Here is a 22,911-nt window from a genome sequence, read left to right as displayed (position 1 = left end):
CACCAGGGAGGCCCGTGCTCTGGCTGAGGGGACGGCCACAGTCTAGGATGCCACGCCGACTTGGACGTGGGCTGTTCACCATACTCGCACATCTGGTCAGGGAGACACGGGTCTGGCGCTGGGGCAGGTCCTCATGCCCAGGACGGGCAGTGCGAGTTCGGGCCCAGGCACAGCTGTGCGGATGGCTCTGGCCCCTGGGAGGCAGCTGCGGGGTAGGGGCGGGGGCAGCTGGCGCTGAGGGCTGGGCTCCTGCTGGCACTGGGCTCTGGGCCCCAGGGGTTCGGGCCAGCAGGTGGGTCCCATGTTCTGCCTGGCGCAGGGGGCAGGGGGCTCCGGGGTGGGCTGTCTGGGCAGGGCTGACAGTAAACACACAGAGGTGCCCCCTTTTCCTGGCCACCCCAGGACTGCAGATTGGAGCAGAGGGTGGCTCCACCGCTGGAGGGCGGTCCCTGCACGCAGGGCCCTGTCCCCGCTGCGATGGGGCTTCTGATGAGCCTGAAGCTACCCGAGGGGTGTGGTTAGATTTCTGAGGACAACAAAGGACGTGCAGTGTCCTCACCTGGCTGGGCAGGGAGACCATCTTCAGAAGCGTGGAGCCCCGAGGACAAGGACAGGCGGGAGAGTGACCACCCCAAACACCGCCTCCAGGGCCTAGAGCACCCGGACACAACGCCCTTCGCTTTCAGTTCCGGAGGAAGTGCCAGCTCTTCCCCGGCCTCGGGGACGCCCCTGGGCGTAGGGCACAGCGACAGGCCAGGCTGGGGGCTGCGCCGCAGGGATGAGTGCCAGGTGAGGGAGGCTCTGGCTGAGAGCACGTGGGGCCGGGTGCGGACGGGGCCAGGGACGCTCTTAGAGGCTGCGGCCTCCAGGAGGGGCCTGAATACAAAACTCGGATTCCTACCAGGCACCTGGAGGCCGAGTGACCACTGACAGGCACCTCCGGTACCACACACTGGACAGCCGGCCCCTGCACAGGAGCGCCCTCAGGCTGGACAGGCTGGGCAGCTCCCGGGGCATCGGAGTTCAGCCACTTAGTGGACCAGTGAGCACTGCGCGTGCTGAGCCGGCATGGAGGAGCTACAGGAAAAGCGACGTGCCGCTGAGGATCAAGCAGGAGAGACCCAGGAAACCAGTTACCGCCTGGAGCTTCCCTGGGGGAGTCCTGTGTCTTCGGGGCTCTCAGGGAGCAGGCCTGGGGTCCCCGCACCGCCAACCCCCACTGGGTGGAGAGGTCAGAGCTACAGACTGGCCCCCTGCCTCGGGCAGCAAGACTCAGGTTTCAAGGGCCTGAACTTGACTTGTGATAAAGGGTTAAAGGTAGGAGAGTCGAGACCTTCTTTCAAAACGAGCACGTTAAAGAACTGGTCTGTCGCTCCAGGCTTGTTCTCAGCCCTTGCCGAGAAGGCACGCACTCACACCGGCAGCAGCACCGCTGCAGACTCCGTGCGCGGACGGAAACGGACACACAGAGGTCCCGGGGCACCTAGGGCCACGCAGCAAGCCAGTGGCTGTCCTGGGACTCAGCTCCAGGCTGCATGCCTTCAGCCCTTGACCAGTATTAGCCGGACCGAGCCCACATGGCCTCCTGTTCATCCAACGGGCACTGTTCCCTCTGCCCACTCTGCGAAACCTAGGCACCCAGAGGCCGACCTGCTCAGGGGCCCAGCCCCGCCGGAGCAGCCCACCCTCTAGACTGGGCATCTTTCCCACCCCCCAGCGAGGATGTGCGGGGTCCGCGGTGGCCACCCCCTCCTCCCACACTTGGACCCCTGGGTCTCCTCCTCCTCTGGGAACCCCTTCTCTTTTCAGTCCCATAGCCTGAGCACTCCCCATCCCCCAGTAGCCCTCCCGATGGCCCCACTTTCCAACCGCGCACCTGTCCTCCCCACTGTGCACCCCCTCTCCATGGGTGTCCACCCACCACCCTTGACCCCACTCTGTCTCTACCTCTAAAACACCCCAACTTCACGCGGTCCGGGCTCATCTCTCACCCCACGAGTCCTGGACTGCTGCCATCACCCCAACCGGGGCTGGGCTGCGCCTCCTCCTCCAGACCCTGCGTGTGGCAACCCCCAGCATCAGCCTTCTCCCCTCGCACCGGCCCCAGGTCGCCTCCCACCGCCAGGACCTGTGCCCCGACTGCCCCTCCGCCGCCGCCCGGCCTCCACTCCAGCGCCCCGGCCCCGCAGGACAGCAGCTCCCACCTCGCGCGCGCGCTCCACCATTCGCGCCGTCCCGCCCCTCGCAGCCTCCTCTCCCAATGAGCGCCAGGCGCCCCGTGCGGGATACGCCAATCAGAGAGAAAACAGCGGTACGTCACAGTCTAATTGACCAATCCAAAGTCTCAATCGCCCCGAGAGGGGCGGAGCGTGCCTGGGCTGGCCCTCACTGCCGATTGGTGACTGACCGCAGGGTGGCAGGGGAGGTGCCCTTGCGCAGATTGGAGAGCGCAGCGATGGGGCGGAGACCGAGCTCCGATTGGCCCGAGCTCTGGGCCGAGCGTGCCGATTGGGCGCGGGTGCTGTCAGTGGCACGGACGGGGCGGGGCTTTGGTCGGGGCGAACTAGGGCCGTGTGAGGGCGGTGGGCTCGCGCGGCGGCGTCATGTCCTCCGAGGTGGCCGCCCGCTGCGACGCCAAGAAGTTGGTGCGCTCGCCCAGCGGCCTGCGCATGGTGCCCGAGCACCGCGCCTTCGGCAGCCCGTTCGGCCTGGAGGAGCCGCAGTGGGTCCCCGACAAGGAGGTAGGTCTCGGCCGTCCGCCCGCCCGCCTCCCGTCGGCGCCCCGGACCCGCGTCCACGCCGTGAAAATCCGCGTCCACATCCACGGTCCCCCTCCGTACCCCGAAAACCCGCGTCCGCCTTCAGGGCCCCCGTCCGCGCTCAGGATCCCCGTCCGCGCCCTGGACCCCCGTCTGCGCCCAGGATCCCTGTCCCCACCCTCCAGGCGCGCCCCGGACCCGCCCCGCTCCCCGAGGCCCTCCCCAGCCCGACCAGCTCTCGGCTCCCCGCTCCCCTCCGCTAGCCCTTGCCGCCCTCCGGGTCCCCGCACGGCCGCCCTCTGGCACCTGCTCTGCGCCCCTGGGTGGTCCCAGGCTCCCGGGCCTGGGGCATCTGCCTTCTTCCAGGTTCCCGCTCTCGGGGCGCCCGGAGTCCCCCATCCGACCCCACCCGAGTCTGTGTGTCCCTTGCACGGACCTCCCTTCCGGGCCTTGCCCACCTGGAGGGCATCTGTGAGTCTCACGACGTGGTTGAGCGGCTGTGCGGGACCTCGAGATCCAGGGACCCCCCTACTCCCGGGGAGCGGGGACTGCGGGGCGGGGACGCGGGGGGAGCTGCACCTGCCGGAGCGGAGGGTGGGGTGGCGGCGGGGGGGCACCGAGGCGCGAGAGGTGAGGGCGGAGGCCCCTGTGAAGGCCGTTTGGCGTCGGGTCAGGGGTGTCGACCCCGCCATCAGCCTTGAACCTGAGCGACGGGAGCCGGCGGAGGGCCTCGCACTCGCGCGTCAGGTCGGCCCCGAAGACCGGGTGCCGAGTCGGAAGTTCAATGTGTTGGGACCATGCGCTCCGCGGTGTGCGCCCCTCCAGCCCAGTCCCCTCCTCACCGCAGAGCGCCCCCCTTTCCCTGGCCGGGCTCTGGGTGTGTCTGGGTGTGTGTCCGCCTGTTGCTGTCTATGACCCGGCCTGTGGGTGACACCACCCCAGCCCCTCCTTGTGGGGACGCAGGGCCTCCCTCTTCCCTCTCCCAGGGAAATGAAGTCGGGGTTTCAAAGCAGCCGAGTGAGGCGGGGGGGGGGGGGGGGCAGCTGGGGGCAGGGCACCCCCTCTGTTGTGCCCCAGCCCTGGTGTAGGTGGCATCCACTAGTCGAGAGTTGAGAGAGGCCAGCACAGGGGACAGTGGGAGTGGTGGGGGCGGTGGTGGGGGGAGATGGTGGGGGGGATGGTGGGGGGAGATGGTGGGGGCGATGGTGGGGGCGATGGTGGGGGAAGCTGGTGGGGGGGATGGTGGGGGCGATGATGGGGGCGGTGGTGGGGGGAGATGGTGGGGGCGATGGTGGGGGATGCTGGTGGGGGGGATGGTGGGGGCGATGGTGGGGGAAGCTGGTGGTGGGGAGGGCGGTCGCTGAGCACCCCGGCTTCCCTGTCTCCTCGCCCTGTTGCGTCCTTTCCTGTGGGCGTTCTGCCGACGGGGCGCAGTGCTCTGCCGACGGGGCGCAGTGCTCTGAACGCGGGGAAGGCACCTCTCCGCCCCGCGGGCCCCTCGGGTTCCTGCGTGAGAGGACAGTCAAAGGAAGCAGGCAGCCCCGAGCTGTCACAGGGAGAGGCCAGGAAGGCACAGTGACCTGGAGGGAGGCCAGCGAGTGACCGCTGTCCCTTCCGACGGGGGGCGGGGGGCGCGGGGCCACACCCTTAGCAGGAACTGTGGGCCGTCACCCGTGCGGTCACCTGTGCGCGACCAGGCGGGAGTGCCGGCGTCTCCCCACTGCCCCCGAGGAGCCTCTGGACACCCTTTCTCTCACTGACCCGTGGCGTCCGAGCTGCTCGGCTGAGCGGGCCGTGGTCGGGCCGCCCCTGGTTTCCCGGAGGCAGTTCCCCAGCGCCGCGGGTCCCAGCTCAGACCGCTCGCCGGCGCTCACTCCCTCGCCCCCCCCCCCCCCCAGCCCGTTGCTGTCCTCTGGCTGCGCCCCAGGCGGCCTGCGCTGTGGAATTCAGCCGAGGGCGGGCGTGCCTGGAGCCCTGCCCGGAGAGGAGCCCGGAGCCCGGCCCGGAGCTCTCCCCCCTCCCCCCGGAGCGCTCTTGCGAAATTCTGAGCAAGTTGGTTGAAGAGCTCCCCTCCCCCACCAGGTTTCGTTCCCACGTTGGCAGGAGGGCGGGCCCTCCAGAAAGGAGGGTGTGGCACCCATGCTGTGTCCTGGCCTGGCGCTGGGCAGTGCCAGCTGGACGCTGGGCTGCACGCTGCCTGGTCAGGGTTTGGGGGACTTGCTCCCTCACGGAGGCCCACTGCTGGGAAACCCGGGTTTCAGGCAGACTGCGGCAGGGGGGGGGCTCCCCTCTGTGCCCCGCCTCTCCCCCACGCCCTCTGACCTGCGGCTGTGACCCAGGCCCGGGCAGCGCCTTCTGGGGCTTCCTGCCCGTGGCCCCCTTACCTGCCTGGGCCTGGGCCTGGGCCTCACAGGAGGGCGGCGGGAGGTGGAGCTGCGTGTGGTGCCCAGGGGACCCCCAGATGCCACCCCTTCTCCCGGCTCCCTCCCTCCCGCCCACACCAGGAGGCCCTTGAGGGAGTGCAGGTCCGAGGCTGCTCCTGACACTGCTTCTGAGGAACCAGAGGCCCGGCTGGCCCTCCCTGGCCAGGTGTCTGTCTGTCTGTCTGTGACGCAGCCTCTCGCCGCCCGAGTCAGTCCAGCCAGGAGCCGGCAGCAGATGGGTCTATGTGTGCGCAAATGTGTGCCCCGCCACCGCCGCCGCCCCCCCCCCCCCCCCCCCCCGTGAGCACACCTCCACCTGCACCCCTGTACCCCCGGGTTCCTCAGGCCCTATGGTGGGTCAGCCCGTGACTGCTGTGTGGCCCGCAGCCGTGCGCGTGAGCAGCTTGATGTCAGACACTTGCAGTGCACGTGAGGAGGGGTCGCAGCGGTCCCTACACTTGAATGCCCTCTGTCCCCCCAGGTAGCAGCTCTCGGAGCCGCGGGCGGGGCCTCCTTCCCTGTGCTGCCTGTCAGAGCCGTGTTACTCCTGTCCTCTCGGCTCTCCACCCGCTGCTTCATTTCCTTCTCTTTTCACATTAAACTGCTCTGATGATAATTTCACAACATTTTTTTCTCTTACACGTTCAACGGGAAATTACCTGGCTTAAGGTCTGTTCTGTATCACTTTGGTTTTTTGCTTTTTTGTTAACCCTCACCCCCAGGTATTTTTCATTTTTCCCATTGATTCTTTTTAGAGAGAGTGGAAGGGAGGGGGGAGAAAGAGAGAGAGAGAAACATCAAAGTGAGAGAGGCATATTGATTGGTGCCTCCCCACGCGCCCTACCAGGGCCAGGGATGGAGCCTGCACCGGAGCTGCATGCCCTGGACCAGACTCGAACCTGGGACCCTTCAGTCCACGGGCCAACATTCTAACCACGGAGCCAAACCAGCTAGGGATTCACTTTGGATTTTAAGAGAGCAACTTGTAAATTCTAGCTGTGGCCTTAAGTTCAGAGATTGGTCTTTGGACTTGCCCAGACACGTGTGCCCTGCCAGCGGGCCTGTGAGGACGGTGGGCTCGGCCGGAGCTGTCTCCCTCGGTGGGACCCGCTCCTCCGCGCCTGCGCCTTTCCCGACCGTCAGCCTCACTGGTCGCAGCCCGTGGAGCTCTCCCCGGGGGCCTGTGGCTGGGGGTGTCGTCCAGGGAGAGAGTGGCCCTATGCAGAGGCCCGAGCACGCGAGCCGCCAGCCCACGCGGGGGTTGTGGGGACGCTGCATGGATGCCAGGGAGGGCCAGGCCGTGTCCACGTCCAGGAAGTAGCCGAGAGGAAGGAGGGCCGCTGGGTGGCTCCGCTGGCTGTAGCATCGTCCGGACCCAGAAAGGTTGCGGGGTCAATCCCTGCTCAAGGCCCATACAGGAGGCAACCGACCGATGTTTCGCTCTTTCTCCCTTCCTCTCCAAAACCAACAGGACGTGGCCTCGGGTGGGATTTTTAAAAGCAAAGACGAAACAGGGTGGTCACGGGGTCTCGCAAAGCTCAGGCTTGGCCTCGGCTGCAGGGGCTGCGGGGGCTGCGGGGGCTGCGGGCCCGGGCTGGGGCCGCCTCTCTGCCTCCCAGACGCTGCCGCGCAGCCGCCATCCGCGAGCTGGGCAGGGTCCTCAGAGTGGCTGACAGCTGCCCTCTCTCCTAGTGCCCACGGTGCATGCAGTGTGATGCCAAGTTTGACTTTCTCACCAGAAAGGTGAGCTGAGGCCCTGGGCGGGAGGGGCCCTGCCCCGGACATCCGCTCTCCCTGGGGGTGCCCTGCTCTGCGCAGCGCAGAGGTGGGTGTCCTGGCCGCGGGCAGCAGGGTCGTGGGCCCGGGTGGGCCGTGGGGTCCCCGCTTACCGCCCGCCCCCTGACCCCCCCACCCCCCCAGCACCACTGCCGCCGCTGCGGGAAGTGCTTCTGTGACAAGTGCTGCGGCCAGAAGGTGGCGCTGCCGCGCATGTGCTTCGTGGACCCCGTGCGCCAGTGTGCGGCCTGCGCGCTCGTGTCCCGCAAGGAGGCCGAGTTCTTCGACAAGCAGCTCCGCGTGCTGCTCAGCGGTAGGTGGCCTCGCACTGGTGGTCCTGGCGGTGCCCGCGGAGGGGGCGGTGCCCTAGGAGGGGCGGTGCCTGCGGAGGGGGCGGTGCCCGTGGAGGGCGGTACCTGAAGAGGGGGCGGTGCCTGCAGAAGGGGGTGGTGCCTGAAGAGGGGCGGTGCCTGCGGAGGGGGCGGTGCCCGCAGAGGGCAGTGCCCGTGGAGGGGGCGGTGCCCGCGGAGGGGGCGGTGCCTGTGGAGGAGGCGGTGCCTGCGGAGGGGGCGGTGCCTGCAGAGGGGGCGGTGCCTGCAGCCGTCCCCAGGAACGCTGCTGAGGCGGGTGGGAGCCAGCTCTCCTGTAGATGCAGACATGCCTGAAACGCCGTCTCCCTTTGCGGGGTTTGGGCCACTGGCTGGTATGCTCTCGGGTGGGGCCCCAGGCCCGGGCAGCTCAGTTCTTTCACGGGTGCCAGGACCGGGCCCCCAGACCACGGGGCCAGCAGCATGCGGGACCTTCACCTGGCCATTTCGGGAGGTGGTGACGCAGGAGGACTAAGGGTCTGCCTCCCCGCACCCTCCACCCCCGCCCGCCTGGTCCTCGCCCTGGCCAGCTCTCCTGCAGGCGGTGGCCTGGTGGCTCCTGCAGTGGGTGGAGGTCAGGGCCCCTGGCTGGGCCTGTCTGTGAAGGGCGTGGTGATCGGTGCTTCCAGGGCCAGTGGAGCCTAACGCCGTCCTGCCCAGCGAGGGCTCCAGCAGCGCCCGCTTGTCTGACTCCTCCTCCTCTCGTCTTGCCCGCCTCCTCCCTCCGTGCCCACGGCGGGCACACTGTGCCTTCCTGGGGCCTCCTGCCCCGATGAGGCAGAACTGAGCAGTGTCACCACCTGTCCCCCTGGCTGCCCCCCTGGGCAAAAGGCGGGGTCTGGAGAAGCTGGGGTCAGCCCAGGGGCCCTATGCCTCCTCCTTGGAGCCTGAGGCCAGGGAGGAGGGCGGGCTGGCAGGGTGACTCGGAGGAGCTGCTTGCGTTCTTATGCTTGTTTTTGTGCCTCAAGGAGCCACCTTCCTCGTAAGTTTCGGAAACTCCGAGAACGCAGAAACGATGGTTTGTCGTCTTTCCAGCAACCAGAGGTAAGAGGCAGAGCCCGCGGGGCACTGACAGCTGCCCCCCGAGCCTCGGTGACGGGGACGCCCTCTGTTTGACAGATACTTGCTGCTGGATGGGGCCGGCCACCACGAGATCGAAGTCACACACATCTCAGCCGTGCAGGTCCTCACGGAAGGCTTCCCCGCAGGAGGTACACGCGCCTGCCCCTCACGGAATGGAGGCCAGGGCCAGCTCGGGCGACGGGGACGCAGCGGCACCGGGTTCGGGGGCTCCCTGTGGGCAGGTCCTGGAGGTGCCTGTCCTCTTCTGTGGGCTGGTGCTGCTTCATGGCTCTAGGAACTCGCCAGGCGAATGGGGGACGGGGCGTAGCGTGTACGAGGAGGAAGGGGTGCCTGAGCGGGTTGCTCAGAAGCTCCCCTATAGCGCTCCGGCCAAGGGTACAGGCCACGTGCAGCTGGCCGCACCCAGATCCCAGGGGCTGGAGTGCGTCAGCGAGCACAAGGCCTCCGCTTTCCTCCGCGAACTCCCGAGGTCCAGCCCTGTCCAGCCCGTCGGGATCCTTCCCACTGAGCTCCTGGGCCCCGGGGCTGTCCTTCCGCTGGAGCCGCCGACTTAATCGTCTCGCTTTGTTTTCTGATGGCTCTTGGCTGCTCTCCTCTCCTGCCTGCCCGCCTTCCTGCCCAGACAAAGACACGCACACTTACACCAGCCTCCTGGGGAGCCCGCCCTCGGAAGGTCAGCCTCCCGCTCCCAGCATGCCGTGGGCCCGGCCCCGCCTCTGCTTCTGCGGGGGTTGGGGGTCACACAAGGGCCTCTGAGAAATGCTCATTCACTCCTTTCGGTCAGTTTGAAAGAGGGTTGGGTCCGAGACGTGGGCATCTAAGCACCAATGAGAATGTCCCGGGGAAGACATGGGTTTGCTGTTTTCCTAACCCAAGGGGGCGTGTCACCCCTATTTCCCAACCTCTCGTTGGAACTGCTGTCCCTGAGCAGGTGGGGTGCAGGGTGTCGGGGAGTGGGGCGTGGGTGGCCCTTCCGGCACCTTTCTGCCCGTCACAGCGGGTGCACTGTGCTCCGCCAAGGGCCCCCTGCGGCCTCTGGGCTTGCCTGTCCCGATGAGGCAGAGCCGGGCCGTGTCACCACCTATTCCCTGGCTGGCTTGGCAGCGGGCAGTCAGAGCCTCGCTGGGGCCAAGGGCAGGGTCCGGAGAAGCCGGGGTCAGGTCAGCCCAGGGGGCTCTCTGCCCACCTCCTGGAGCCTGAGGCCAGAGAGGTCAAGGCCGCCCCTGGTAGTAACTATTCAGGTTTGCCAGCAGGAGGGACTGTTGCAAAATAGCCAGAGGAGACGGGCCCATGGCCATGGCTGTGCCAGTGAAACTCCTTACAGAGGCAGGAGGTGGGCGGAGCCCAGTCAGATTGACAGACAGGAGCACAGGAGTGACCTCGTGACAGGTCGTAGGAGGCCTTGGGGCCTCTCAACCGGGGCTCCTCCCACCGGCCTGGCGCAGAGACGGGCTGGAGGCAGGGGCTCCGAGAGGGGAGCACTGCCCAATGGGGCGGCCTCCTGCAGCGCCAGGTAAAGTGTAGGTGACTCACTGGGGGGTCCTCGCTGTCGGGTACTGAAGAGCCCCTTATCCCGAGTGGCTGGTTCAGAGAGGTTTTGGCAGGAGTCGTCCCAGGGAGCAGCTGGCCCCACAGAGATGGGCACCATCTCAGCGCCCACCCCCCACGTGGCATCGTGGCGGGAGCTCAGCATCTGGGTAGCAGGGTCCCTGGGCTGGTGACCGGGTGCTGGTGCCTCCCCGGTGCTAAGCCCTGCGCAGCCCCCTCGGCCGTGACCCTGGTCCTCAGGGTAGGCAGCACTGACGGCCTGGCCTCTGCCGTGGCGCAGGAGGTGTGACTGAGCACAGGCCCGCCACCTTCCAGACCTGCACCAGGGCAGGGAGGCACCCTGGCCACACCAGGTGGTGGCGTCTGAGTCTGCTGCCTCCCTCCCCCAGGGGGCGCCGCTCGGGCCACCGGCATGTCCCTGCAGTTCTCGGCCCCAGGGGTGGAGGGCGTGGCCCAGCTGAAGCTGACTGCTGGGGAGGATGCACACGGCAGCAGGAAGCAGGCGACGGCGTGGCTGGCAGCCATGCACAAGGTACGGGGCCGCGGTGGTGGGCACAGGGGCAGGCAGGACACGGCCTCCTGCTGAGAGGGGCCCAGCGTCCCCAGGGCGAGACTGCCCGCCCCACCCCCCCCAGCTCCAACCGGGACAGGACCCATCACATTGCTTTTCTGGTTGCCATGCAGGCCGCCAAGCTCCTCTACGAATCTCGGGACCAGTAACTGCACGGGCCGGCCGTCTGCCTGGAACACGGAGCCTGCTCGCTGCCTCGCCCTGATCCCACGCGTGGTGGGAAGGCAACGCGAGACTGGAGGAACAGATGTGTCCGCTTACCTGGTGCGATACGTACACCGTTTATTACCGCTCCAACAGCTTCCGGCTCCCGGCTGCGTTTTCCTGTTGATGCCTCAGTGGGTGGAGGCCCAGCCACACTACTGCTAAGCTGTTTGTAGCATAATCTTTGCCACGTTTCCATGAGTCCAGGCTTACTAGGGGGCCTGGACCCTCGTCCGTCTTCATGAATTCTCTCACTGGGGCGATCCGGCCGTGGGCGCTCTGCGGCTCTGCCCTGCAGCCTGCCTGAGCCGGTCTGCAGACGGGTCACTAGGGCACTAACGCGGGCTACGCAAGCCTTTGATAGTCACTACGGGGAAGGAGCCAGCTGTGTATTTTGTACTTTTCACTCACTGTCTCACTTTATTAGAACGATTGTACAACCATTTGTATATAAAGCTTGATTAAACCCTATTTTGAGAATACGGGCCAGGCCTTGCCTCACTGTGGGGACCATCGCGCGTCCCTGCGGCGGCTCCGTTCACTCAGGACACAGACTCGCAGCCGCGGGGAAACAGTGTTTATTGCGCACGTTACACGGCATCGGGGTCTTCACGCTCCATCAGCACTGTGTACACTCGATGCTCAAAGGGGACCAGTACAGCCACGGGTCTATACACACGTCTATACATCATTATACACAGACTCGTACGTGGAGAATAACGCCGACGGGCCTGGGATGAAGGAGAGACATCCGACATCGCCGATGTCATCGGGTGGTTGTGAACACTCTAGTCAAAATACTTTTGGTACAAACGTCTGTGCGCACAGCTGCCTTCAGTGACGGGCCTGACATCTGGACCTGCCAAGTCCACGGCATCACGGCTGGCCCGACGGGGAGGCCCACCCTCGTGCCCACAGCTGCCCCTCCCGACGACCGTGCCACCTGAGTGACTGACCCCAGGCTCCCGGCCTGTGGGGGGCAGGGTCTGCCTACACTCGGGGTCCCACCCAGCCCCAACCAGGCACAGAGCCAATCACATTTCTCTGTTTCTGGTTCCCGTGAATTAACGAAAAGCCGAGGGGCTGAGCAGGGGTAAGGACCACACCTGGGCAGCAAGAGGCTGCAGAGAAGGCAGCGGGGAGCGGGGGAGGTCAGTGCTGACGGGGGCTCCTGGCCACGGTCCCTTGGTCTCGAGGTCCCTGCCTGGGGCCTGAAGTCCAGGCCCGCACCATGGGCCGAAACAGGAAGTGGAGCCCCGTGTCAGGGCCTCCGGACGGGTTCCCCTACAGACTCCTCTGGTCATGAAGGGAAGAACCTGCGTGCTGAGGTGCCCAGTGGGAGACGGGCAGGGCTCTGGGGGCGCACGCACAGCAGCGGGCGTGTTCACTGCTGGTGAGGGACATGGAGCATGAGGGCGGCCTTGGGGCCAGTCAGGCCATTGGTCTCCGCTGGCAACCATCCGGGGTCCACTCTAGGGCTTCTATTGGCAACGGGTGTGGACGCTGGGCATTTATTTGGGTTGACAGTCACTGGCAAAGCTCAGTCCTCCGGAGGCGGCTGGAGTCCTCCTGAGCCTGCGGTTCACATTGTGGGCTTCGGCTGCGTGAGCACCATAGACTTGCAGCTTCCGCGGCAGGGACGGCAGGCGCCCTCAGCGGCTCCTTGGCGGGGGCTCAGGCCAGCGTTCGCTGCCGGGGCTTGATCCGAGGACACAGCTGGAAGGACACAGCGTCCAGGTCCAGCTCCCGTCAGCCGCCCAGGAGGCCCTGCCCGACACCCTGAGCGCCCGCACCCAGCCCCACCTCCACCCGTCCGAGACCCCTCTCTCCCACAGCGACCTGCAGGCCCCCCCTCCCCCCTCCCCAGTAAGCAAGTTTCTGGGCTGCGGAGTTCTGACTGGGGTGAGACGGGCCCAGCCCCAGCGGGGCGGCGGCGCACTCACCCCCAGCAGGTTTCTGGGCACGTAGCCCTCGCGGTCGCCCAGGCGGGCCCACCACCACTCGGTCTCGTGCTCGTCCTTGCGCCTCAGGATGGTGATGGCGTCGCCCTCCCGGAAGGACAGCTCGTCGCTGTTCTGGGCCTCGTAGCCCCACAGCGCGTACACCACGCCCTTGTTCATCACGCCCAGCTTCTCCTGCACCCCTGCGGCAGGACAGCACACGGTCAGGCCTCACGGAGGGCGGGCGGCCAGAGCCCCACCGCGGGACCAGACCGACGCACTGCCGCTCCTGGGCGGCCGGCGAGACTGCAGGCCGGAAGCCAGGCCCAGCTGCTGCCCGTGGCCATGCCCCGCAGGCAGGCGCTGCCACTGGAGGCTCTGAGTCCAGAGGCCTCTCTCAGGGTGAAACATGCACCTCACATCTAGCACAGACTTCCGAAGTCGGGGACCAAAGAGGTGGGGTGACGGCTCAGAGGGCTGCCAGCACTCACACGTGGCAGAGAGGGGCCGGTCCGTGCCCAGGAAAGCCCAGCAGGCTAGTGACCCGGGGGCCTCCCTCCCCCCCCACGTCACTGTCCACCACGGGCCCCCAGGCTGGCCGCCGCCTGGCTCCGGGAGCTTGTGCTCAGCCCCCTGCACAGCACCCCGCTGCCGACGGCCCCTCAGGCTGTCCCAGGACGGAGCGAAGGGACGGGGCTTCCTCTGCTGACTAAGTGCTGCCCCTGAAGTCAGGGGCCGGTCTGCCGGCCCAGCGCACGCCCCCTGCAGGCCCGGGAGGACGCCCGCGTACCATACAGGAACTGGGAGCACTGGATGTAGCCCTCCTCCATCTCCTCGCACTTGTCTGCGGCGGTTTCAATGTCACTGATGGTCGAGGCAAAAATGGCGGCGCCGCTCTCCACCAGCTGCTTGCAGAGGTGCACGCTGTTGCAGGAGGCGGCGCAGTGCAGCGGCGTCCTGCAGGGCGGGAGGTGAGGGCGTGTGTGGCCCCTGGAGTGGCAGGGCCCTGGGCCGCAGAGCCTCAGTGCCCGCATGTTCCGCGCCGTCTCCAGTGGCGTGGTTTCTACTAAGCACCTGTCCTGGGCCTCACGCCCCCGAGAGGGGCGGGCTGAGGAAGCCCAGACAGCGGCAGACAGCTGCCCGAAGCTGACAGTGACCCCGGGGGCCGGCCCCGCAGCCACGACCCGGCCACTGAACAGACAGGGGTCCTGACGGCTGGCCACGTGGCTGGGCCCCCATGTTCGTGCCCAGGTGGACAGCTGCACCACAGCCGGCCCGTGTGGCTCAGCTGGTGGAGCTTCATCCCGTGCAGAGAGGTCGTGGGTTCGATTCCCAGTAGGGGGCACGCAGGAGGCAGCTGATCAATGTTTCTCTCTCTCCCCTCCCTTCCTTCCTCTTTAAAAAATCAGTGAACACAGTTAAGGAAAGGGAAGCACGGCTGTGCCTTTCACACACTCTCCAGAAAGCAAAGCTGGGGTGTGCTGAGCAGCCCAGGACGAAGGGGCACCCCGTCCCCTCACCCCACACTCCCTGTGCTCCAGCCCCGCGGCCGCCCTGCCCCGCGGGGGGCTGGCTCACCAGCCATCGCTGTCGGCGGCGTTCACGTTGACGCCGAAGTCCAGCAGGAACCGCACGATGTGGTGGTGGCCGGCGCAGACGGCGTTGTGCAGCGGGGTGATCCCTTCGTCGTTGGGCTTGCTGGGGTCTTCCACCTGGGACACAGGGTGGGTGAGCCCCGCCCACACGTGGGGGGCGCCCGGGCAGGGGCTCCGCTCGCTCAGCTCACCTCGTAGATGATCCTCTGCACCAGGTCGAACTCTCCCTCCAGGGACGCGTCCAGGAGCAGCGCCAGGGGGTTGAAGCGGACGCGCAGCCCGCGGCCCGTGCGCTCCGAGTTAGGCTTCTTCAGGTTGGTCCGTTTGCTCTGTGAACAGGAAGCAGGCTTGGACTTAAAGGGGACCCCCCACCCCGCCCGCGCCAGGGGGGTGACACCCAGCTCCGCTGCTCCCACCCGGGAGCGGGCGGCTCCTTCCTACAGCTGCGAGGGACTCCCAGCCGCTCTGCTCCCTCAGCACTGCCTCCCTCCGGGTTCGGGGCAGCTGCCCTCCTCGGGCCTCCCTCCCGGCTGGGCCCCCAGTACAAGGAGCCCGTGAGCCCTGACTCCCCAAGGGCGGGGACCCATCTGCCACGCCCACCGCGCCCAGCACAGTGCTGGGTCCTCCACAGCACAGGGGGCCCTGCCCAGGCCCGCACCCACCGTAGAGGCTGCGAGCAGGGGTGCGACCGGGGGGTGTGACGGGGAAACTTGCTCTTCCCCCGGAGAGGGGGCCTCGGCCCCGGGGCTCGGGACCTGCTCCGGGGACAGGGCGGTGGCCACGTTGTTGTTGGCGTCCTCCACAGGCGCCCCGGTCGGGGGCGTCTGGAGGTGCGGGAGCCCCTCGGGCTCAGGGGAAGGGAGCTCGTTGTCGTTGGCGTCCGAGGCGGGGGCGGGCTCGGCGGGCGGCGGCGCCGTGGGCTGCGGGCTGGCCTCCCCCAGGTTCCCGTTGGCGTTGGTGTTCCCATTGTCCACGTCGGCCAGGGTGCCCGTGAGGCCCTGCGAGGGGCTGGGCTGGCAGAACGGGGCGCCCTCCATGCCGCCGGCCAGGGTGTTGAAGCGCTGGTAGAGCAGCTTCTGGATGTTGGGCCCGCCGGGGCCCTCGGGCTCCGTGATGGAGCTGCGCTTCTTCAGCGGCCGCGGCGCGTTGGCCAGCTTCCTGCGCAGCGCCTCCAGGTCCGCGTCGCTCTGGTAGCGCAGCGGCGAGTGCACGATGGGCGTGAGCTTGGTGGGGCTGAGCGGCCGCGGCAGGCTCTCCATGGCGCCCGGGGCCTCCCCGGGCGGGGCCGGGCTGTCCTGCTCCGGCTCCTTCTCGGCACTCTCTGCAGGGGGCGCGGGCTGCGAGGTGCTGGTGGCCAGCGGCCCGTGAAGGAACGGCAACGGCGACGGGGACGTTGAGCCGGACGGCAGGACCGGCTTCCCGTACACTGAGGACACAGGACAGGGACCCTCAGCGCCCTGCAGGACCGGCTTCCCGTACACTGAGGACACAGGACAGGGACCCTCAGCGCCCTGCAGGACCGGCTTCCCGTACACTGAGGACACAGGGCAGGGACCCTCAGCGCCCTGCAGGCCTGGCCCGCACTAAACCCCTCTGGTTACACCGGAGGCAGGCCCGGCTGTTGGACCCTACTTTTTAAATAAATTCATCATTATTATTTTTTTAATCCTCACCAGAGAACCCAATTTTTATTGATTTTAGAGAGAAAGGGAGATGGAGAGAAAACATTGACTGGCTGCTTTCTACATGCCCCCCAACCGGGGTCTGAACCTACAACCCACGGCCCTTCAGGGCCCAGCACGACGCTCCCACCAACCGAGCCGCACGGGCCACGGCGGTGAGCCCCAGTTCAAGCCCCAAGTGTGTCCTCTGCTCAAGGAACCTCAGCGACACTTCTGCAACGTGGACTATCTAACTCCAGCTTTTGCCTTTGGGATCCCAGAATTGGGGCTTTTCCAAACGAACATTTAAAATGGCCACGGGCCGGGCTTCCCCACCCAAACGAGCTGCCGTCTTCTGGCCAAGGAGCTGCGCCTCGGACTTGGGCGCTGCAGGAAGCGCCGGCGGGCCTGGCAGCAAGGCCGCCTGGAGCTCCAGGGAAGGGTCTCGGCCGCTCCAGGCCCCTGGTCAGTGCAGTGTCTGCCTCAGAGGTCGCTGGGCACGGGGTGGCCAGGCACCCAGGAGTCCCTCAACTACCAGTCTGGAAGCTCGCGGCTCACGCCCGAGAACGTCTAAGGAAGCCCAGCCCAGACTTGACGGGCAGGACCCCACCACCCAGGTCAGAACCGCTGACACGGGAGGTGTGGAACTAGGCCCTGTTCTCCGGCCTGCTCCCCCCAACACCTCGCCCCCAGGGCCATGTCCCCTCACCCGAATCGGGCTGTTCTCCCCTGCAGCTCTGGGGGCGGGGGGGACGCCCAAAGCAGCAGACACCTCTCGCCCCCAGCTGCTGCCCCAGGGCCTGCCTCGGCAACGGCAGGAGGTGGAGGTGAGATCTGGGCAGAGCCCACACCGGCTCCCGGGAGAGCTGCTCGAGGTACCAGGACGCAGGAGAGGGAGGACACTGTGCAATCGCACCCTCCCCACGGCTGGAGCTCCCGGGGGTGGGCGCTCGACAGGAAGGCAGCTGTGACCACCCACCTCACGCGACACCGCAGGTGTGTGAGAGGTAAGACTAGTTTAACCCTACGTAGCGTGTGGCCCGCACGTGAGGCTACGGGTTGGCATGTTCCTAGGGGAAGCTCCGCCTCCTGGCCCCAGGGGAGAGCACACATCCACGGTACCTGCTTTGACGGACTTATTCGAGGCGCCATGCGCTGCGGGCTGGTAGTTCTTGGGGGGCGTGGCTTGCTGGAGGTACATGGAGTATATGGAACTTGAATTCACTGTCTGGGGTCCTTTCCTGGGGGACTGTGGCCTGGACCCTTTATCTGCCAGGAAGGGCCTGATGGCCACCGTGAGCGGGAGCTCGGGTTTGCCGTCTCCAGCGGGAAACGCAGGCGGCCCCGCGGGCGGGTACGTGGGGCTCGGCGGCACAGAAATCCGCTGCTGGATCTGCTGGGAGGAGCCTGGCGGGTGGGTGCTGCCCACGGAGGGCAGAGGGCCGGGCTTCTGCCGACCGGCCAGGCCTGCGCTGGGCCTGGGCAAGCTGCCCTCCTTCCTCCTCTCCAGGGAGTCTGTGGGCCCCGGGCCCGTGGGCGCAGGACTCGGGTGTGCGCCGCAGCTCGGCGGCAGCTGCTTGCCGCCGCCAGGGATGGGGGGTGGCATCTTACCCCTCTCGATGCCCTAAATTTAAACGTGAAGAAAACACAGTCACCCTCGGAGAGGTTAAGCAGAGTCCCATCCACAGTCCCATGAGAAGACAAGGTAGGACTTGTAATCCCTCACGTCGGTGTGGCCAGCACAGGGCACCGGGGATCGGGCACGGCGGCTGTCACCGGCCTCGACAGAACCACCCTGACTAAAGGCCCGACGTGGCACACTGCGCGGGTGCGTAGGGCCATGGACTCCTCCAGGCTGGGTGTCGTTCGGACACTAGTGAGAGTAATTTGCCTCGTGACCTTCTACCCTCGAAGACAAGGGCCCAACATGACAGGGTCAGGAGCTCTCTGTGTCCGGGATCGTGACAAACAAGGGGCCTACCGGCTTCTCCGGGGCTCCCAGAGCGGACAAGGGCGCGGGCTGGCTGGAGACGGGGCCCTGCCTGAGCGGCCCCTCCACGCTCGGGTCCTTCCAGTCCACACTGGCGATCTGTGTTGCTTTCACCGAAGAGCTCGTATTTTGTTTCAACGTTGGCCAGTTCCCATCATTAGCTTGAAAAGAACATAGAATTTAAGTCAAGTTTGTCTTTGAATGAGATGAGCTAGCACAAGAGTAGCCCCATCGGAAAAGAAAGTCACTGTTTGGAACATCATTCGGATGGAGCAGCACCGCCAGGGCTGACCCCTCCCCGCACACCAGCTCGCGAGTGCACGGCGGGACCAGGGCGGCTCGGCAGGCCAGGCCCCGCCAGCGCTGCGTGGCTCAGTGTGCAGGCTCCCCGATGACCCAGCCAGGGGACAGCGGTCCGCAGAGACATTCTCAGCCCTCATTTAAGCACAGCTCAAACCCGTTACATCAACACTAATGAACAAAGCCAGCACGGGTCCTTACTGTTCAAACACTACTTACAGGTACATTCACACACAGCAATCAAGAACGCTCCTTTGACTCCATAACAGGTTTGATCTGCACCGCTTACAGTGCTAAAAGAACTCAACTCTGTCTCCTAGGAATTTCTGCCATCTAAAACGGGTGGGGCCTTCCTTCTGCCCAAGGCCACCTGGATATTTATAACATCATTCGTGGCCCATACAAAAGCATCAACTTAAAAAGGAGCTGCTCTCTTTGGTCAAACACTGAATTAACTCACCCCGATGCCTTGGCAGGGCCAGACCAAACCATTTTGCGGGCGTTGCACAGCCCGCGGGCCAGACGATCCCCCCCCCCCCCCGCTCTACAATGAGGCATGATCACGGAGGCCGGTGAGGTCCTACCGACTGGAGAGACAGGCTGCGTCCCACAGCAGCGATGAGAAAGCCAGTCAGCCCGCATTTTCAGAAAAGCACCGAGAAGCTGCGTTTTCACAGAGCGTTTTCCAAACTGGAAAGGGCACCGCTCGCTCCCTCGGCGGGCCAGGCTCTAGCTCCAACAGCTTGTGTCTCGCAGCAGGCACGGCTGACGTGCCGACACCCAGCCTCAGCCACATGGGACAGGAGGAGATCCCAGGGACTGTCTGGGCCCTGGCAGAACAGCACGCCCTCGTCCCTCCAGCCAGCGCAGCAGGTGGACACGACTGAGGAGTGGAGGGGACTCTCTCTCCCTCGCCACGACGGCGCGGAGCCGAAGCCTGCGACCCGGGACGGGAAGGCTGGCTGGCACGTGCTCTGGGCACGACCAGAGGCCCCGGCGCGTGCAGGACGGGCGGAGCCTCTGAGCCGGGCTGGGTCCTGACCCGCAGCACACGGCTTGCTCCAGAGCCGTGCCCACCCCTGCGGCAGCACTGCCAGCCCTGCACCCACGGCGACATAGCTGTTCCCGCACTGCTGACATCACCCAGCTCCAGGCAGCAGGCTCCACACGGCTCGGCCAAGCTGCAGGGCCCTGCGGAGCAGTCCGAGGCCAAAGGTCACCTCGCTCCGTGTGGCCTGTCAGCCTATTCCAGGCCGGGGCGCTTTTCTTTCTTCCCGGGGAGGCGAGGGGCACCCCTGGGGAGGCCCACGGTGAAAGCCCGGGCTGATGGGAGAGTCCAGTGCAGACTCTCGGGCCGAGCGCGCGATGCCCCGCGCCCTCTCTCAAGGTCACCAGGAATGTGGCCAACCAGCAGCGGCTTCTGAAGTCCGGCGGCAACCAGAGGTTTCAGGGGACCAGCCACAGGAAGGTGAAGGAGGAATGAAGAAAGGCATTTTCTTTCTCAAGGACAAGGCAGAAGGTACAGAAGGAAGACCACGTGTTTCTATTAGAAAGGGACAATCATCTTAAGTATGAAGGGAGATCCTTGTACTGAAGATAAAGCTAAAGCCGCACCGTGAACTCGGGAAATCATCTTCATTTGGTAAAGAAAACCGAACACCCTCGTGTGCCAGCATTGCTCAGCCCTCCCCGCGCAGGACCCGGGTGCGTGGGCCGGCCCCGCCTGGCACCTGGCTGAAGGGGGGGCAGGCTACGTCCACATGTGGCATCTCTCTCAAGGCTAGACGGGACGCCCAGGCCTCTCCCGGTTTGGAAAACAGTGGCTACTGCCTGAGCGGCACGAGGGACAGAGCCCCCCGGGCCTGCCCGCCGACACACGGTTCGTCAGGGGTCTGCAGCTTGGCGTGCGGAGCCGCAGTCAGGCCCGACGTCCAGGTCGGACACTGCCCACGAGCGGGTCACTCTGGGTCTACCGTGGCCATCTGTGGGGCACGGAACCAGAACAGCCACAGCACGGGTAGCGTCCCCACCGAAGAGATTTCTCTCCCCAGATCCACAGCTGGGCCCAGGTTCTGCCCGTGTGGGTGACACAGGTGTCCCAGGCCATCACCTCACAGCACAGCTGGGACCCAGCCAGGCTGGTTCTGAACTTCTGAAGGGCATTCTCGGGCTCTGTACGGTGTCTTTTTGCAACCCTGAGGGGCCCAGCACGTACCCAGAGGAGAGGGACGTGGGAGATGGGCCCGGCTCAGGAAGGGTTTACGGGGAAGGCGGCAGAGAAGCGGCTGGCGGGGCTAATCAGCCGCCATTGGAACCAGACGAATGTCAGCTTCCACCACGGGGTGGCTCACACCATGAAGAGCAGCTCACCAAGGAGGCTGCCATTGGAGGCCACCCCGACCACAGGGCCTGCAGCTGCTGAGACTCGGCCGAATCTGAGGGCTGGGGACGCCCCCACCCGCGGGAGCAGCAGAGGTGCGGCCGCAGGGCAGGTGCCCGGCATGAGAACAGGAAGCCAGCAAACCGAAGACGCCCCAAGTCTACAGCAGCCTCCAAGGGCCTCACAGGCCCGGCAGGCCAGTCGCAGGCTGCGGTCGTCCGGGCAGGGGCGCTGCAGTGTTGGGACCTGCCGACATGGCGGGCGCTACGGGCCTGCGTGCACCCAGCCGTAAGGCGTCCTCCTGCAAAGGAGCCCGGGCTCCCGTGCATCCGCTGAAAACCAGCCGCCCTCCTCTGGGGAAGGGGGGCCGAGTCTCCATGGAGAGCCTGCCGGGGTGGCCAGGAAGTGGGGGCGCCACACCAGCACGATGCCGGGGCCGAGGCTGGTCACCACACACCGCAGTGGGCCAAGGGCAAAGCGGCAGTCTGTGGACGTTTTGATCGATGACGGCCACGCGGAGGGGGGGAAGGAGAGAGCAGTCACAGTGCTGTCCAGGGGATGGTCACCGTGGCAGCACACACTCCCAAAGGTGCCCCGGAGGACGGGGTACTTCGGGGGAGTCCGAAAGAACACGCGGGGCCCCTCTGAGGACGCTGCTCCACGGCTCCCCTTCCCGCCACGCTCCTCAGGAAGAGGGCCGCCCACTTACCAGGTTTGGGCCTTCCGTGGGCAGCTCCTGAAGCAACAGTGAGAGACTGGGGCTTTACGGGGTCCCCCGGGGCTGAGCAGCTGCCCGCGCTGGGGACCTGGATATAAGGCCCCACGGCAGCCACCCTGCCAGGCGTGCTCAGGGGTGACTGTGGCGATGACGCGCCATTCACACGGCTCAGCTGCAACGGGAAGAAAGGAGAGTTAGCCTTCTCCTGGGTGAAGCTCACTCACTAGCTTGCACTGAGGCAGCCCCACCAACCTGAGGGAGAGCGTCCAGGAAGGGCCAGATGTCAGGGAGGGCCTCGACCCACAGGCCTGTGAGTGGCCCTCCCTGGTGACCCAAGAGCTGGGAGCTATGACGCACCAGGACTGCTCCCAGGCCCTCTCCCCGGGGGGATGCGCCCCCTCCCCAGGGGCAGTAGTCAGAGCCCGGGCTCCGAGCCTGGCTGGCTTCCCATCCTGCTCTGCCACATACTTTCTGTGCTGCCTTGGGCAAGTGACGTAACCTCTCTGAATCTCTGTGCCCACGTCTGTAAAGTCAGGATAGGGTTGTTGTAAGGTCTGAATGAGTGACAGGGCCTGGAACCAGGCGAGGCTCTGACCAGTTCCCTGAGGACACCAAGCCACAGCCAATGACACTGGTCACACAACGCTGCCCAACAACAGAGTCTGTAAGAGGGCTGTAACTACAGAACCCCTGCCTCCTTAGGGGTCCCCAGATCCCCACGAGAGGGGTCCGGGGATCCGGGGACCCCTAACCTCCCACAGCTGTGTGCTGCTCTGCATGCGCGAGCATGTCACCTGGGGAGTGGGTCCCTGGCTCTGACAATCGCTGAGAGGTGCCTGGGACCTGTGGGAGGGACACATCTCTGCAGAGGCACCATCTTCGAGGGAAGCCTGCAAGTGCTGGGCAGAATGCACCAAGTAACACGGAGGGAGCTATTTGTGCAGCTAATTCTGTGTGTCCCCGCGGCTAGATCTTTGGACAAACACACCCAGATAGATGCTGCCCTGAGGGTCTTTTCAGATGAGATTAACATGGAAACGACAGACGGTGAGTAAAGCAGATGGCCCTCGGAGTGTGGGTGGGCCACATCCAATCAGGTGAAGGCCTTCTGACAAAAAGACTTCCATCCTCTGAGGGAGAGGCAATTCTGCCTTCGGACTCAAGCTGCAACATCAACAATTCATTTTCGGGGTCTTCAGGCTGTAGCCTCCCCAACTGTGTGATCGAACTCCCTAAAATCAATCAATTCCCTAAAATCAACCAACCAATCTCTCCCTATCCCCCCACAGGTTCTGTTTCTCGGAGAGGCCGACCAGCCCTTCAGAGCTGGAGATGCTATGGAAGCAGGCCCGGAGAGCGGGGGCGCCCTCTCACGGCCTGTGCCGCTCATCCGCATCAAGAGAAAACACTGCCCGTCATCAGTTAGAGACTCAGCGCTGACATTAAGCTCTTTGGTTCAAGGAGTGCAGATCTGTAAACCAGAGACGTCACCGAGAGCACGGATTACGGCAGCCACAGAACCAGCAGGTCCCTTCTTCCTCTAGCATCTCCCTAACCCACCCACCCGGGCAAAGCCTCGGAAGCCCACGCCTCCC

The 22,911-nt window shown here is 65.8% G+C and overlaps 2 protein-coding genes across 5 annotated transcripts in view; one reads left to right on the top strand and one right to left on the bottom strand.

The window, feature by feature from the left end:
* Positions 1 to 2,532: 2,532 nt before the first annotated feature.
* On the top strand, positions 2,533 to 11,217 carry ZFYVE21 (zinc finger FYVE-type containing 21). 4 transcript variants are annotated; one of them, XM_080669139.1, is made up of 8 exons: positions 2,544 to 2,741; positions 6,875 to 6,925; positions 7,103 to 7,271; positions 8,295 to 8,370; positions 8,446 to 8,537; positions 9,032 to 9,082; positions 10,347 to 10,489; positions 10,642 to 11,217. In XM_080669139.1, exons 1-8 carry the CDS (start codon positions 2,604 to 2,606, stop codon positions 10,675 to 10,677), a joined length of 756 nt encoding a protein of 251 aa, XP_080525265.1. In that variant the 5' UTR covers positions 2,544 to 2,603; the 3' UTR covers positions 10,678 to 11,217. The 4 variants fall into 4 exon arrangements, with proteins under 4 accessions (XP_080525267.1, XP_080525265.1, XP_080525266.1 ...); XM_080669141.1 differs by lacking the exon at positions 6,875 to 6,925 and having other exon boundaries at positions 2,533 to 2,741; positions 10,642 to 11,216; XM_080669140.1 differs by lacking the exon at positions 9,032 to 9,082 and having other exon boundaries at positions 2,545 to 2,741.
* The window catches only part of PPP1R13B (protein phosphatase 1 regulatory subunit 13B), an 85,052-nt gene continuing 73,269 nt past the window's right edge, over positions 11,129 to 22,911 (bottom strand). Inside the window, exons 9-17 of the mRNA XM_080668898.1 lie at positions 21,308 to 21,488; positions 17,910 to 18,079; positions 17,051 to 17,552; positions 14,930 to 15,693; positions 14,459 to 14,596; positions 14,251 to 14,384; positions 13,463 to 13,629; positions 12,676 to 12,875; positions 11,129 to 12,448 (exon numbers count right to left, since the gene is read on the bottom strand). Of these exons, the coding sequence (XP_080525024.1) occupies positions 12,407 to 12,448; positions 12,676 to 12,875; positions 13,463 to 13,629; positions 14,251 to 14,384; positions 14,459 to 14,596; positions 14,930 to 15,693; positions 17,051 to 17,552; positions 17,910 to 18,079; positions 21,308 to 21,488 (2,298 nt within the window). The 3' untranslated portion in view covers positions 11,129 to 12,406. The remainder of the gene's footprint in view (positions 12,449 to 12,675; positions 12,876 to 13,462; positions 13,630 to 14,250; positions 14,385 to 14,458; positions 14,597 to 14,929; positions 15,694 to 17,050; positions 17,553 to 17,909; positions 18,080 to 21,307; positions 21,489 to 22,911) is intronic.

The sequence above is a fragment of the Plecotus auritus genome (assembly GCF_963455305.1).
Source record: "Plecotus auritus genome assembly, chromosome: 1".
Classification (NCBI taxonomy): Eukaryota; Metazoa; Chordata; class Mammalia; order Chiroptera; family Vespertilionidae; genus Plecotus; species Plecotus auritus.
Note: the sequence above shows the minus strand (reverse complement) of the source record. Positions and strands in the feature narration are given on the sequence as shown.

What these genes read in the sequence shown, in the direction of transcription:
- ZFYVE21 (XM_080669139.1), top strand. Translation starts at nt 2,604, where the DNA reads ATGTCCTCCGAGGTGGCCGCCCGCTGCGACGCCAAGAAGTTGGTGCGC. An exon ending in CGTCTTTCCAGCAACCAGAG is followed by an intron (nt 8,371 to 8,445) that starts GTAAGAGGCAGA and finishes TCTGTTTGACAG; the next exon opens with ATACTTGCTGCTGGATGGGG. An exon ending in GGAAGGCTTCCCCGCAGGAG is followed by an intron (nt 8,538 to 9,031) that starts GTACACGCGCCT and finishes CTTCCTGCCCAG; the next exon opens with ACAAAGACACGCACACTTAC.